The following is a 16,286-nucleotide window of genomic DNA, read 5'->3' on the forward strand; positions in this document are numbered from 1 at the left end:
AATGTCCAGGGTGATCACGTATATGATACTTTAGAATATTTTTTAAAGTAACAAGCATAATGAAATTGGATGGTTGCTTCTAGTTGTGTTGGCAAAAGTGGAAAAAGAAAAGAATGAGCACAGGACTTTAAATTTCCAGATCTCAGACTGAAGAAATAATCCAAAGTTGCTATGTCTACGACTATGTTGAAAGAAACCTTTATCTCCTGTAGCCACAGAGCTGAGATTTCTGAAAATCAAACCTAGAATCTTATTGTGTGAGTGGCTGAACTACAGTGCTAACTAAATTGTCAGCATACATACTGTCTGCCACTAAAGTGAAGGCATAATTGGAAAGGGCAGGGATCCCAAAAGTTGGAATGAAGACATATGGGAAGACTCTGATTATGGTCAAGAGGCTGGGGGAAGGGTCTAGTTAGAGGACGTAGCCTGAGGCTTTAAAAATGAAGATCCAGGATAGAAAAGATTCTATCCATTTAAAAATGAAGATAGAGCCGGGCGCGGTGGCTCACGCCTGTAATCCCAGCACTTTGGGAGGCCGAGGCGGGCGGATCACAAGGTCAGGAGATCGAGACCACGGTGAAACCCCGTCTCTACTAAAAATACAAAAAATTAGCCGGGCGCGGTTGTGGGCGCCTGTAGTCCCAGCTACTCAGGAGGCTGAGGCAGGAGAGTGGCGTGAACCCGGGAGGCGGAGCTTGCAGTGAGCCGACATCGCGCCACTGCACTCCAGCCTGGGCGACAGAGCGAGACTCCGTCTCAAAAAAATAAAAAATAAAAAATAAAAATGAAGATAGAATGTGGCCAGTGTCTGGCAGGATGTGGGGCACTTGGCATCTATCCTGGTGCCTGAGGAAGCAGTGAACTCTCCCAAGAGGGAGAATCCAAGAGGAAGAGCATGTTAGGGAGGAGGAGAGACAAATGGCGAAAGGAAATTTGTTATGCCACAGGTGGGATGAATTTGTGTCTGGAAGGATGGGTGTAGGGCCAAGAAGGTTTGGTTTCAGCTTGACTTACGCTGCCGCCAGAAAAGTTCAATTCAGCCTTGTTCCCTCTTCTGTCATTTGGCTGCACCCAACCGGGGCCCCTCCTAACTCCAAGGGCCAAGAAGGTTCAACTTCAGCTTGGCCTACGCTGCCCTCAGAAAAGTTCAACCTAGCCTTGGTCCCTCTTCTGTCATGTGGCTGTGCCCAGCTGGGGCCCCTCCTACCTCCCACCCTTCCATCTCTAGCTGGATAGGTGCAGCCTTAGTGCCCAACTGTTTGTCAAAAACTCTGAAGGGGCTGATATTTTGCCAATTTGCAAACAAATAAATTAGCCTGCCACAGTTTTATGGATACTGGCAGAACACACTGGATTCTGGATCAAAGGCAAAGGTCTTTATTACTCACAGCACAGAAGGCAGCATGAACTTTGTGTTCACATCAGTTCACCTTGACACTAAGTCCCACAGGAATGATCGGAGAAGTTTAGGAGGATTCTGTGCACATGGTGCTTTGACCCACAGCTGAGAAACCCGAGCTTAGGAATCCTGAATCTTATAGGGGGACTATTAATGTTTGTCCAAGAGGAAGACACGTTCTTCGTTATCCCGACCACAAACAGACCTGCTCTGGAGGAACATATTATATTTATTGTACTGAACACTAAACAAATCTGCTTGAAGGGACACATTATCTTTATTACACTGGTCGGTAATCAAAGCTCTTTTGTTGAAAATACCGTTTGCAAGATTGCTTGCTAGCCAAACATCTTTGACCGTCCAAAGCAATTTTTTTTTTTTTTTTGCTTTGAAGACATGTAGAAACATGAAAGGCCCATGGAGAATTTTCTCTCAGAATCATAATGTAAATGCTCTAAAATTCCCTGCAAAACAAGCTTATACTTTCTTCCTCACACCCCTTGTCTGCCACATCTGTTACCCTAGCCTCACCAGTGTTCCAGGCCCAGTTCCCCATGATGGCAGGAAAAATATGGGGATCCGATCTGGATATCCCCTATTGTTGCTGCCCTATTGTTGCTGTCTGTTTATGTGTGGATTTGATGTTGAGGGGACATATCCACGTTTCCCAGTGTAGAGGCTCATGGTCTTCTGACTGTGAACAGTCCATGTTTGGTACTTGTGAGTAGTGCAGTTCTGTGTGCGTGTGTGTGTGTGTGTATGTGCATGCACATGTGTATGTGGTGGGTGTGCAAGGCCCTACTGTCCACTACCTGCCCACACATGTGAGCCATGTCCCCATATGGGAAAACTGATGAGTAGCCTTCAACACCAAGTGTCTGACTTGGGGGACGATCTAGAGAAGGATAAATCTTTCTTGTCCCAACTGCCTGTGTCTCCAGAATATGTCTTTCCCCATAAATGCCCAACTGTGTGTCTGGGAGTTGCCTGGAATCTAATCTATGAGCCTGTATTTGAGTATCTGGCCCTTGGGGTTGCTGTCTACAACTTGGAATCACCACTAAGTGGCTTTATGGATGAATCACAGTATTAGCCTTGACTAACTTTATCTGGGTCTGCACATATGTAAGATTTTGGCCGTGTTTGTTTTCACAGTCTGAACAGCCACATGTATGTACTATAACTAAGTCATGTGTCCTTGATGAAAATAACTGATATTTATTACTATGCATTACAATTACTGTGTGCCAGCCGTTATCATGCACACCCATACATGTGCATATACACAGAAACACATTTTTCTATTTAAGTCTTAAGAAAACCCCCGGCCGGGCGCGGTGGCTCAAGCCTGTAATCCCAGCACTTTGGGAGGCCGAGACGGGCGGATCACGAGGTCAGGAGATCGAGACCATCCTGGCTAACACGGTGAAACCCCGTCTCTACTAAAAAAAAATACAAAAAACTAGCCGGGCGAGGTGGCGGGCGCCTGTAGTCCCAGCTACTCAGGAGGCTGAGGCAGGAGAATGGCGTAGACCCGGAAAGCGGAGCTTGCAGTGAGCTGAGATCCGGCCACTGCACTCCAGCCTGGGCGACAGAGCGAGACTCCGTCTCAAAAAAAAAAAAAAAAAAAAAGAAAAAGAAAACCCCCATGAACAAATGAGGAAATGGAAAGACACTGAGGTCATATAATTTTCTCAAAGATTCAGAACCAATATGTTTGATCCCAGGTGGTCATACTTTTGGATACAACCACCATACTATAGACCCACGTCTGCGAATTGGTTTTGGGGGACTACTCAGGATATGTCCCTTCAAAGTCAAACCTGACACTGCATATCAGTATCTCTCTCCTGTGTACCTTTACTAAGGCCCCCACCTTATATGTTCAGACCTTGTGTGCAAGTGTGTGCATCTGGAACATTGGGTCCAAAAGCTCACGTTAGTGTGTGTGTGCACGTGTGCATGTGCATGCACACGTACACCCATGTCTTTTTTTTTTTTTTTTTGAGACAGAGTTTTGCTCTTGCTGCCCAGGCTGGAGTGCAATGGCACGATCTTGGCTCACGTCAACCTCTGCCTCCCGAGTTTAAGTGATTCTCCTGAGTCAGCCTCCCAAGTAGCTGGGATTACAGACATGTGCCACCACGCCCTGCTAATTTTGTATTTTTAGTAGAGACGGGGTTTCTCCATGTTGGTCAGGCTGGTCTTGAACTCCCAACCTCAGGTGATCGACCCACATTGGCCTCCCAAGGTACTGGGATTACAGGCATGAGCCTGTAGATAGGAATAGAGACACAGAGACACTGATACAGAGACACCAAGATGAGGGCGAGGGGAGACAGAGTCAGAAAGCTAGGATGGGGAAGATGGAAACACAGGCACAAAGAGTTCTCAGGGTCAGTGAGTCTGAAAGGTATGGAGATGGAAAGGTGTTGACAGCAAACACTTACAGCGTACAGCCTATGTGCCCGGGCATTATTCTAAGCATTTGACATGCAGTAATTCACTTTCATAGGAATCTTGCCTGGAAGATTCGTTATTAGCCCCATTTCACAGAGTTAAGTAACAGAGAGGTTAAGTAACTTGCCGAAGGTCACACAGCTATCAGTGGTTTATTCCATTTTCACTGCTGAATAGGATTCCATTGTATGGATACACCACAGTTTATTTGTCTACTCACCCGTTTATGGAACATCTGTCACTGCTTTAACACTGCAAACTTCCCTCTCCCCAATCTTCCTTATTATTTAACTTATTGTATATGATTTGTACGAATTTACAATATTATATTAACACATATAAATGTATATCTAATTTGTGATTTATTTTATTGGGTTTATTTTCTATTGTTTGTATCTCTCAGCTACAACAAGGACAAGGATCTTTGCCAGTTTTGTTCGCTGGTTTATCCAAAGCCCCTAAAACAGTGCCTGGCACATAGTAGGTACGTGATAAGTACTTACTGAGTAAATGAGAATGAACGGATGGCCACAAACTATTTCTGTCACCGTATTTCTCAGTTGAGCTTCTCGATCAGGATACTGCCTGTCTGACTGTTTCCGTCTGCCATTGAGAGAGACAACTAACGCACACACACTCTCACTCTCTCTCTCTGTCTCCCAGTGGCTGACGCTCTCTCCATCACTCTTTCCTGTCTCTTTCACTAGATCTCTCACTGGAGAGATCTCTGGGTCTCTGGAGGGTGGTTGGGGTCTTGTCAGGGTTCTGGAGTTGGGAATCTAGAGCAGAGGAATGGAGTTTGGAGCCTGGGTCGGAGGTCTGGAGTCAACCTTCAGAATCTCCATTTTGTGCTGTGGAATCTAGAGCTTGGAATCTGAATTCTGGGCTTTTGGGGTTTGGAGTGAAGCATCTGGAATTTAGACCAGACATCAGTAAACTATTTCTGTAAAAGTTCAGAAAGTAATTATGTTAGGCTTTGTGGGCCAGACAGTCTGTGCTGTAATTGCTCGTTTCTGCCGTCCCAGCATAAGAGCAGTCATAGACAACACGTGAAGGAATTAATCTATGTTCCAACCAAATGTTATTTACAAAAAGACACAGCAGCTGGATTTGGCCTGCAGGCGCAATTTATTTCCTTTTGATTAAACTGAAACCTGGAAAATGGAATCCAGAAATGGAAGTCTTGGTTCTAGAGTCCAAAGACCGGTCTGATGTCTGGAGTTTGGACCACCAGTCTGATTTCCAGGAAGATGAAGCTCAAAGTCTAGAATCTGAATTTGGTGACTGAGATCTTCATTTTGGAGTTAAGAGTCTTTGTATGTAGATCACAAAAGACTGTCACTTCATTGCAGGACAGTTTAGCCCTGAAATTGGGGTTTAGCCCGGGAGGGCTCTTGGCTTCACCCAGGAAAGGATTCAAGGGTGAGCTGGTGGTGTGAGACAGCAATCTTAGGAGTGGTGCTGTTCCTTGCAAAGCAGGGCTAACTCGTAGGCAGTGTGCCCAGAGTCAGCCATCTATGGGCTCTTGGCAACTATGTTTATACTCATGTAAATCCACTTTCAATTACATGGAAGTTAAGTAATGCACAAATGCAAAAATTGAGGGGTCGTTTATTTAGAATTTTCTAGGAAAAGAGCAGTAACTTCCAGGTCATCGGCATGGAAAGGAGCAGTAACTTCCAGGTCACTGCCATGAAAAGGGGAGTTAACTTCTGGGTCATTGCCATGGAAAGGGGAAGTAATTTTTGGGTCATTGCCGTGGCATTTGTAAACTGTCATGGCACTGGTGAGGGTGTTCTATACCAATGAGCAATGAGAGCAGATAGGGATCACTTTTGTCTTCATCTGGTCATTCCTGCTGGGTTTTTTTTTTTTTTTTCTTTTTTAACATTTTGTCCTGTCTGAACTTGTTTTGGTCAGCAGGGTTGTGACCAGAAAACACGCCTTGCCAGTCTCCCGCCTGACCTTTATAAAACATTGCCTGGATAATCATGAAAAGTCGTTGGGACTAGTTGTCCGTATAACACAGAGAGAGGCCTGCCCTTCCTACCACTGGGGCCTCCCGCCTGCTCCCTGTGATTGGACATGTTTCTATCCAACTAACTGAGGTCTGACATCATCCTATGGAGTTGACCTGAACTGTCTGTCTTTTCCTCAGAGCAAGGAGTGCTGCAGGGGCCCAGGTGTCACCATTTTGTTATTAGAGGCAACCCCTCCAGGCTGCTTGTAGAACCATCTGAGGCACAATTACTGATCAAGTTCATGTCTATCCAGGTAAACCTAAGATGAGTAAAATGATCTGTCCGTCCATTCACTAAGGTCATACGAACTGTCCACTCATCCCCTGAGGTCTCATGAATGTTTTTTCTTTTAGAGACAGAGTCTCGCTCTGTCACCCAGACTGGAGTGATCATAGCTCACTGCAGCCAAGAACTCCTGGGCTCAAGCAACTCTCATGCCTCAGTCTCCTGAGTAGTTGAGGCTATAGGTGCACATTACCATACCCAGCTAATTAAAAACATTTTTTTTGTAGAGATAGAGTCTTGCTATATTGCCCAGTCTGGTCTCAAACTCCTGGCCTCAAGCAATCCTCTTGCCTCAGTCTCCAAAGTGCTGCAGTGCCTGGTCCCCGTGAATTTCTTTTTTTTTTTTTGAGATGAAGTCTTACTCTGTTGCCCAGGCTGGAGTGCAGTGGCACCATCTTGGCCCACTGCAACCTCCACTTCCTGGGTTCCAGTAATTCTCCTGCCTCAGCCTTTTGAGTACCTGGGATTACAGGCGTGTGCCACTAGGCCTGGCTAATTTTTGTTTTTTTAGTAGAGACAGGGTTTTGCCATGTTGGCCAGGTTGGTCTCGAACTCCTGACCTCAGGTGATCTGCCCACCTTGGCCTCCCACAGTGGGCTAGGTTTAGATTTCTATGTGTAGAAATTGTATAAATAGGTTAATAGTGTTATGAAAACATATTTTCATTCTTTTTTATTGTGGTTAGGTACACAAAATATAAAATTTACAGTTAGTGACATTTAGTACATTCACGATGTACAACCACCACCACTATTAATCCAGAACATTTTTATTACCCCGAAAGGAAGCCTTGTACACATTAGCGATCACCCCCCACTCCCCCTGATCCCCAGCTCCTGGCAATTACTAACCTGCTTTCTGTCTCTATAGATTTACCTATTCTGTATTTCATATAAACGGAAGCATAATTCAGCCGCAAAACGTTGAATGGAATAATTCAGCCCTTTGTGGCTGAATTATTTCGCTTAGCCTCATGTTTTCAAAGTTCATCCATGTTCAGTATTTTATTCCTTTTTATGACTGAATATTTATTGTTATGAATATGTCACAAATTACTTATCCAATTTACTGGTTTTGCCTGTTGGGTTGGTTGTTTCCAGTTAGATGCTGTTATAAAAAAAAATGTTTCCATGAACATATATATAGACGCACATATATAGAGTCTAAATCACTATATATATCATATATATTGCAGATATGCGTAAGTTTCTTTTTTTTTTTTTTTTTTGAGACGGAGTCTCGCTCTGTCACCCAGGCTGTGCCGTGGCTCGATCTCAGCTCACTGCAAGCTCCGCCTCCTGGGTTCACACCATTCTCCTGCCTCAGCCTCCCGAGTAGCTGGGACCACAGGCGCCCGCCACCATGCCCAGCTAATTTTTTTGCATTTTTTTAGTAGAGATGGGGTTTCACTGTGTTAGCCAGGATGGTCGCGATCTCCTGACCTCGTGATTCGCACACCTCGGCCTCCCAAAGTGCTGGATTACAGGCGTGAGCCACCGGGCCCGGCCTGCATAAGTTTCTTTAGTGCGTATACTCAGGAGTGAAATTTCTGGGCATTAGATATGCATATCTTGGCCAGGTGCAGTGGTTCACGCCCGTAATCCTAGCACTTTGGGAGGGAGAGGCGAGTGGATCACCTGAGGTCAGGAGTTCAAGACTAGCCTGGCCAACATGGTGAAACCCTATTTCTATTAAAAACACAAAAAATTAACCGGGTGTGGTGGCAGATGAGATAACTCAGAAACAGCCAGTCAAATGCCACATGTTCTGTCTTATAAATGGGAGCTAAACAGTGGGTACAAACAGGCATAGAGTGAAATAATAGACACTGGAGACTCCAGAAGGTGGAAGCATGAGAGGGGGGTGAGGTGACGGAGGAAAAATGACCTACTGGGTACAGTGCACACTACTTGGGTGATGGATACAGTAAAAAGCCCAGAGTTCACCACCACACAACAGATCCCTGTAAGAAACCTGCACTTGCACTCCCTAAGACCATTTTGAAAACACATGAAGATTTTCTGGTTATTATGATTTCTAGCTTAATTACACTGTGGTCAGACAACATACTCTATATATTCCAACTTGGAAATGTGTTGAGACTTGCTTCGTACCTCAGTAACAGGTTCATGGTTGTAAATGCTGTGTGTGGTTTTTAAACTGAGGTGAAGTTTTTATTGAGGTATGCACAGTGTGGCATTACAATTCAATGAGTTTTGGCAAATGCATACACTCATGTAATCCTCACTCCTGTAAAGTTACGGAAAATTTCCATCACCCGAGAAAGTTCTTTTACGCTTCTTCCCAATCTGTTTTGTTTCTGTTTTTGTTTTTGAGACGGAGTCTCACTCTTTTGCCCAGACTGCAGTGCAGTGGTGTGATCTCGGCTCACTGCAACCTCTGCCTCCTGGGTTCAAGCAAGCCTCCTGCCTCAGCCTCCAGAGTAGCTGGAATTACAGGCACTCACCAACACATCCATCTAAATTTTTTTTTTTTTTTTTTTTTTTTTTTTTTTTTGAGATAGAGTCTTGCTCTGTCACCCAGGCTGGAGTGCAGTGGTGTGATCTTGGCTCACTGCAACCTCCACCCCCTAGGTTCAAGTGATTCTCCTGCCTCAGCCTCCCGAGTAGCTGGGATTACAGGCACCTGCAACCATGCCTGGCTAATTTTTGTATTTTTAGTAGAGACAGGGTTTCACCATGTTGGCCAGGCTGGTCTTGAACTCCTGACCTCAAGTGATCTGCCCACCTTGTCCTCCCAAAGTGCTGGGATTACAGGTGAGCCACCGCACCTGACCCAAATCTGTTTCTATACCTACTCCACTCTCCCATCCCAGCAGCCAGGCAACATTGATTAATTTTGCCTGTTCTAGAATTTCATATAAATGTAATCATACAGTGTATCATATTTTGTGTCTAGCTTCTTTCACTCAGAATAATGATTTTTTTTTTTGAGACAGAGTCTCACTCTGTCGCCCAGGCTGGAGTGCAGTGGCGTGATCTCGGCTCACTGCAAGCTCCGCCTCCGGGTTTACGCCATTCTCCTGCCTCAGCCTCCCGAGTAGCTGGGACTACAGGTGCCCACCACCCCGCCCGGTTAGTTGTTTTGTATTTTTTAGTAGAGACGGGGTTTCACCATGTTAGCCAGGATGGTCTCGATCTCCTGACCTTGTGATCCGCCCGTCTTGGCCTCCCGAAGTGCTGGGATTACAGGCTTGAGCCACCGCGCTCAGCCAGAATAATGATTTTGAGATACATGTATGTTGTTGCTTATATCAATAGTTTATTTCTTTTTGGTGCGGAGTAGCAATCCATGGTATGGATATATCACAGTTTGCTTATCCACTCACTTACTGATAGACACTTGCTTCATTTCCAATTTCATTATTATGAATAAAACTACTATAAACATTCTTCTTAGGGAAGTCTTTTTATGGCTATTACATAAATACTATGAGTAGAATTGCTAGCGATCATGTGGATGTATGCCTATCTTTCTAAGAATTTACCAAGTTGTTTTCCAAAGTGGTTGTACCATTTTACCCCCTACCCCCAGCATTGTAGGAGAGTTACAGCTGCTGTAGATATAACCGAGACTTGATGCTGTTATTCTTTTCAATTTTAGCCATTCTGGTAGCTGTATGTCTTTTGAAATGATTCTATATTTTTCAGGTACTGGGTGCAACTTTCCATATCTGACCATTAAATAGAATGTGTTAATTGTATTGTTCAAATTATCTATATACTTATCCAGTCTCCCATCTCCTTGCCCCTCAGTTGCCCCATTCTGGCCCTCAACCTCCCCTCTTTCTGCTCCTTGGTCTCTGTAGCTGTCACTCACAGTAACCCTCTCCACGATTCTTCCCACCAGCCTCCAGCTGCAGCAGCCAAGTCCTGAGACAGATGCAAGTTAAAAATTCTTGAAATGCAGTTAAGAAGACAAAAACAAATATAGATCAACTGAAGCTGAATCGTTAAACTAAGCAAGAAAATCTCTACAGTTACCATTTGCTGACTTGACTTTTCAGAAACTGGACAACAGCCATGGCACTGGTTTCTCTTAACTACCCAGGGAATGGCCCCTCCCTCTGAAACCCTGTGGCCCTCCTGGTCAAAGCTCCCATTTCCCAGATAGGGAAACTGAGACCCATGGAGGAAAAGCCATTTGCTGGAATCTCTTGAATGGAAGGGGAAGCAAGGAGGACACTACAAACAGAACCTGCGCTTCTCTTAGACTTTATTTCTGGATCTGGGGAAAGGGACAAAAAATGAAAAACCAACTCTAACACTGGTAAGGTTGGGTCAACATCTTGCCACAAGGGGGCACTGTGTACAGGGAGAGTCTAGGTGGCTTTGGAAGGCTGGGTCTGAGGGAGGAGGGCCTGGAGCCTGGACCTCTGGGTCTGGGGAAGGAGGGCTTGGGTGCCTGGACCTCTGAGTCTGAGGGAGGAGGGGTTGGGGGTCTGGAGCACTGGGTCTGAGGGATAAGGGGCTGGACTCCTGGGTCTAAAGGAGGAGGGGTTGGGGGCCTGGACTTCTGGCTCTGAGGGAGGAGGGGCTGGACTCCTGGGTCTGAGGGAGGAGGGGCTGGTGGCCTGGACTCCTGGGTCTGAGGGAGGAGGGGCTGGTGGCCTGGATCCCTGGGTCTGAGGGAGGAGGGGCTGGTGGCCTGGACTCCTGGGCCTGAGGGAGGAGGGGCTGGGAACAGAGATTCCTGAATTTCTTCCGCAGGATGTATTTGGGGGTCAATTTCATGGGTTCCCAGTACCCATGGTTAACTGGCCTGGACGGTTTTCTCTATCCACTCAGTGAATTTGCAGAGGTTGGTGTAGACGCTTGGCACGCCAACTTGGCCACACTGGCCTTGTCCGAAAGACACAAGGCCCTGCAAGTACCCGTTGCAGATCAGGGGCCCCCCAGAGTCACCCTGTTGTGAAGAGAGGGAGAGTCAGAATCCGAAACACAGAGAGGTGGAAATGGATGTGGGATCAGAGAGGAACTAAATGAGACTGAGAAACAAAGACAGAACCATCATCAACAACAACATAGCCCAGCAACATATCTGTTGGAAGTCCCATTCCAGATCCCTGACCTCATCTAATCCTGCGTCCCGATGTCCTATGTCCTGAATGCTGGCGGCTTCTCTTGGGCTTGTTGTCTGTCTGTTTCTGTCTCTCCTTCTTTGTCTCCTTCGTGGCTTGTTTGTCTGTCTCAGTGTTTCTGCATCTCTTTGTAAAGTCTTTTTTTTTGAGACACAGTCTCACTCTGTTGCCCAGGCTGGAGTGTAGCGGTGCGATCTTGACTCACTGCAACCTCTGCCTCCCATATTCAAGTGATTCTCCTGCCTCAGCCTCCCAAGTAGCTGGAATTACGGGCGCCTGCCACCACACCCAGCTAACTTTTGTATTTTTAGTAGAGACGGGATATCACCATGTTGGCCAGGTTGGTCTTGAACTCCTTCCCTCAAGTGATCTGCCTGCCTCGCCTTCCAAAGTGCTGGGATTACAGGCGTGAGCCACCGTACCCAGCTTCTTTGTACAATCTTGATTTTTCCTGTTTCTCTTCGTGTTTCGTCTCTGTGAGTCTGTGTCACTGTTTGCCTCTGGGTACACAGTTGACCCTTGAACAACTCTGGTTTGAACTGCACAAGTCCACTTGGATTTTTTTCAATAAATATATTAGAAACATTTTAGGAGAGTTGCAACAATTTAAAAAAATTCACAGATGAACTGTGCAGCTTGGAAATATAAAAAAATTCCAACAAAGGTATATCATGAATGCATAAAACATATGCATAAATTGACCATTTATGTTATTGGTAAGGCTCCCCATCAACAGTAAGCTTTTTTTTTTTTTTGAAATGGAGTCTGGCTCTGTCACCCAGGCTGGAGTGCAGTGGCGGGATCTTGGCTCACTGCAAGCTCTGCCTCCCGGGTTCATGCCATTCTCCTGCCTCAGCCTCTGGAGTAGCTGGGACTACAGGCACCCGCCACCACGCCTGGTTAATTTTTTGCATTTTTAGTAGAGACGGGGTTTCACCGTGTTAGCCAGGATGGTCTTGATCTCCTGACCTCGTGATCTGCCCACCTCGGCCTCCCAAAGTGCTGGGATTACAGGCGTGAGCCACCGCGCCCGGCCTTCAGTAGGCTATTTCTAGTCACATTTTTGGGGAGTCAAAAGTTATACAAGGATTTTCTGTTGGGTGGACGTCAGCGCCCCCAGACCCCATGCTGTTGGGAGGTCAATCGCATTTCTATGTGTGTGTGTTTCTGCCTCCCCGTGTGTCTATTTCTGTTTTTCTCTTCCTTTGCTTCTCTTTATTCCTATGTTTATTTCTCTGTTTCTCCCAGTTTCTCTCTCCAGTTGTCACTGTCTCCCTGTGTGTCTCTCCATCTCTGCATCTCTCCATGCAGCCCTGTGTATCTCTGTCTCCCGCTTCTGCACCCTTCCCTGAGTCGCCTGCCCTCCTCTTTCCCGTCTCTCACGTAGCAGGAGTCCTTCCGGTCTTGCCCTCCACCGGCGCAGAACATGCTGGGATGGTACAGCGGGTCATAGAGCTCACTGCAGACCTCCTCAGACACCACCGACAAGTTCACGCACTGCAGCACGGTGGGCGTTCTGCCTGGGACGCAGAGCTCTGGGTCAGCCCCCGCGACTGGGCAGAGGACCCCTTGAAGAAGGCAGACACACACCCCCGAGCTCACCGTTCGCCAGCAGACCCCAGCCAGAAACGAGGCAAGAGTCCCCCGCGGTAGGGCACCGCGAAGCAAGGCTGATGTTCCGGATGGTGGCAGACTCGGACACAGGTTCGTCCAACTTGATGAGCATGAGGTCGTTGGCGAGCAAGGGTCTGTTGTACTCTGGGTGCTGCACCGAGTAGCTGGCCTCCACCATCCGGCTGCCTGGCTCTTGGTCGGCCTCAAGACTGTGCAGGCCCAGCCCGATGGTGTAGGACCTGAGGGCCACGGACGGCAGGTCAGTTTTGTGGCAACTGTATCCTTATCTCCATTCTCATCTTCAACCCCGTTCACATCCCCATTCCCTAACCCCAACCCCACCCTCTTCGCTAAACACCCTAAGGGCTACTTAACCATGGTCTCAGATCCTCATTCACAAAAATTCAGGGACAGGAACTTGCCTTAGTTCACTAGAGACTCAGCACTGTGCTGAGATTTCAACCCAGGGCTCTCTGAGTCCTTCCAAAGCAAGGTTCCCGCCTCCCAGCCCTTCCCTCTGGGCTCCCCGGATCCAGGCTAATTCCGTCCTCCTCCCAGAGCCTTCACCGCTGTTTCCCCCGGAGCACCCCAGGATGAACCTGATAGGCCCCTGCCTTCAGCCAAAGTAACATCCAGGCCCTGCCCCCGGACCCAGGCCCTGCCCACTCGCCCTACCTCTGCACTCACTTCTGGAAACAGTGTGCGGCTGACAGCACCCACTGCGGATGCACCAGGACGCCCGAGCAGAACAATTCGTTTTCCATGATCAGTGCCGCCTGCCAGGGCTGCGAGTGCGGGATGCAGTCCTCGCCGTTTATGATTCGACTGCTGCTACCAGAGACGAGCGATCCTGAGGGCGGAGTCAGGGCTGGGGACGGGCCTAGGAGGCGGGCCCAGGACTCCTGGGGGTGGGCTTACCGAGCAGGGGCGTGGTCAGAGGTTCAGGAGCAGTCAGGGCTCCTCGGGGTGGAGTCAGGGCTGGGAGCGGGCTCAGGAGGTGGGCCCAGGGCTTTTGGGGGTGGGGTTACTGAGCAGGGGCGCGGTCAGGGCTTCAGGAGCAGTCAGGACTCTTGCGGGCCGAGTCAGGGCTGGGGATGAGCCCAGGGGGCGGACCCAGGGCTTCTGGGGGTGGGGTTATGGTGCAGGGGGCATGATCAGAGCTTCAAGGGCTGGTCCAGGGTATTGGCCTAGGGCTCCCAGGGGCGGTGATCACGGTGCGGGAGCCTGGTCAGGGTTTCAGGGTAGTCAGGGCTTCTGGGAGGGGAGTCAGGACATGGGGGTGGGCTGAGAAGTCGGGATTAGTGCTCCTAGGGTTGGGGTTACAGCGCAGGGGCGCCGTCAGGGCTTCAAGAGCCGGGTTATGGATAGGGGCAGTCTCAGAAGGTGGGATCAGGGCTTCTGGGCCGCAGTCAGGGCTCCTGGGGCGGAGTCAGGGCTCTGGGGTGGGCTCTGGAGGTGATACTGGTGCCATCGCGGTGCAAAGCCACTGTCAGGGGTTCAGCAGGGGAGTCTAGGCTCATAGCAGTAGGATCGGGTCGTTTGGCGTGGATTAAAGCTCAGGGGGTGGAGTTATTGCTGGGAGCAAAGATCGGGTCACTTGTCTGCACAGACTGATGCTCAGAGTCCTGCACCGAGTCAGTCCTATCCTCTCCCAGCCTTACTCACAGTCACACCCAGCCACAAGCCCATTCACACCAAAACATCATTATAGAGTCCTGTGAGGTGAGTTCCTTGGGGATGGGAGAGGGGGATCTCAGGACTGAAGACCCAGGAAGTAGGCACAGATTCCCAGCAATGGATTAGTCCCCAGGAAGCACAATCTCCTGCACCCTCGGCTTCCCCTGTCCCTACATCATCATGACAGTGTTGTCACTCCACCAGATATTCAGAGGCACAAACTGTCAGTGTCTCACAGGTCCAACCACACACCCAGGCACACTGCCACACACAATTCAGGGGGACAGCCATGGGGGGCGGATCACATGGTATCGTCTCACAGCCAGCTTTGCAGTCACGAGCAGGAGGACGCTGAATCACGCCCGAACATCAACAAACACTGTGGCCCCAAGCACAGTCACACACACATGCATACTCAGATACCTGTGGCACCGAGGATGAGGTACCCCAGGAGCCAGCCCCAGGGGCTTCCTGCTGTGGTCATCACGTCAGCACCTGGGGATGAGGACTGAGACTTAGCCCTATCTGGGGGTCTTCAGTCCAAGTCTCTCCATCTCTCTCTTTCTCCCTCGCTTTCTTCCCTCTGGGATGTTGTTACGTAGGCTAGAGTCTAGACCATCTACCCCCACTCCCATCCGTGGACCCAGAACCTAGAGAGACAGATTTAGAGGCTGAAAGAGAAAAAGAGAGAGAGAGATGGGAAAAGAGAGAGAGAGACAGAGAACTAGGTAGAAAGGAAAGTCTAGAGAGAGCATCTAGCTGTCTACGAGTGGGGAGAGATGGTGTCCAGCCATCCACGAACAAGCACAGAGGGAAGACACACAGAGAATCAGAGCCGGAGACACAGTGTTTGAGAGATACCCTCAGAGACAGTCTGAGAGTTAGACACGGAGATATAGATTCAGAGAGACAGAGAGGCTAAGGGATACCCAGAGAGAGAGAGAGAAAGAGATAGACTCCTAACTAGAGACAGTGAGGGATCTATCTGGAGAGATGTGGAGATAGGAGGCACAGAGGCTGAGAATCCAGCGACATGGAGCTGGAGGGAGACTCGGATCACGAAGACTGCAGGCTTTTAGTGGGGAACCACCAGGCCTCTTACCTGGCCACCTCTGGGCTCCTGGATTCCGCTGCTGGGCTGAGCTCCAGCCTGCTGCCTCCCGCAGGGGCCTCCTTGGGGCTTATAAGCGTCCTCTGTCTGGGCTGGCCTGCCCCCCAGGGGATGCATTCCAGGGGTCAGGTGCTGTGAGCTTCCAGCTCAACTCTCTCAGGCTGCCTCAACTCTGACCAGGCAGTGGTTGGGGGCCCAGGTGGGGCTGGCGGCAGGCGCCAGGGGCCCGGGGCCCAGCGAGGAGACCCCTCCCCAGATCCTAGACTCCACTCTCCCTTTTCTTTCTCTCTCTCTTATTCTATCACTTTTCATGTTCTTGTTCTCTCTCATGAGATCCTTCTCTCTCACCTGTATCTCTCATTGTCTCTTTCTCTTATTTCTTTCTCTCATTCTCTCTCGTGTTTTCTTTCATTTCCTCTCATTCTTTCCCATTCTCTCTCGTGTTCTTTCTCTTTCTAAATTAAATCTCTCTCTCTCCCCTCCTTTATCCCTCTCTTGCTGTGCTTCTCCAGCAAATTACCCCGGGTTCGAATCCAGCTTACATCACACACTATTTTTGGAACCTTGGGCAAGTGACTGCACCCCTGTGAGCCTGTTTTCCAACCATAAAACTAG

General features: G+C 48.5%; 1 protein-coding gene across 1 annotated transcript; it reads right to left on the minus strand.

Moving 5' to 3' along the window:
* Window positions 1-10,387: 10,387 nt before the first annotated feature.
* KLK4 (kallikrein related peptidase 4) lies at window positions 10,388-15,044 on the minus strand. The gene is made up of 5 exons (XM_050771570.1): window positions 14,984-15,044; window positions 13,571-13,733; window positions 12,872-13,122; window positions 12,653-12,789; window positions 10,388-11,094 (listed from the first exon to the last, which is right to left on the minus strand). Exons 1-5 carry the CDS (start codon window positions 15,042-15,044, stop codon window positions 10,942-10,944), a joined length of 765 nt encoding a protein of 254 aa, XP_050627527.1. The 3' UTR covers window positions 10,388-10,941.
* Window positions 15,045-16,286: the final 1,242 nt, after the last annotated feature.

Source organism: Macaca thibetana, chromosome 19 (genome assembly GCF_024542745.1).
Source record: "Macaca thibetana thibetana isolate TM-01 chromosome 19, ASM2454274v1, whole genome shotgun sequence".
Taxonomy (NCBI): Eukaryota; Metazoa; Chordata; class Mammalia; order Primates; family Cercopithecidae; genus Macaca; species Macaca thibetana.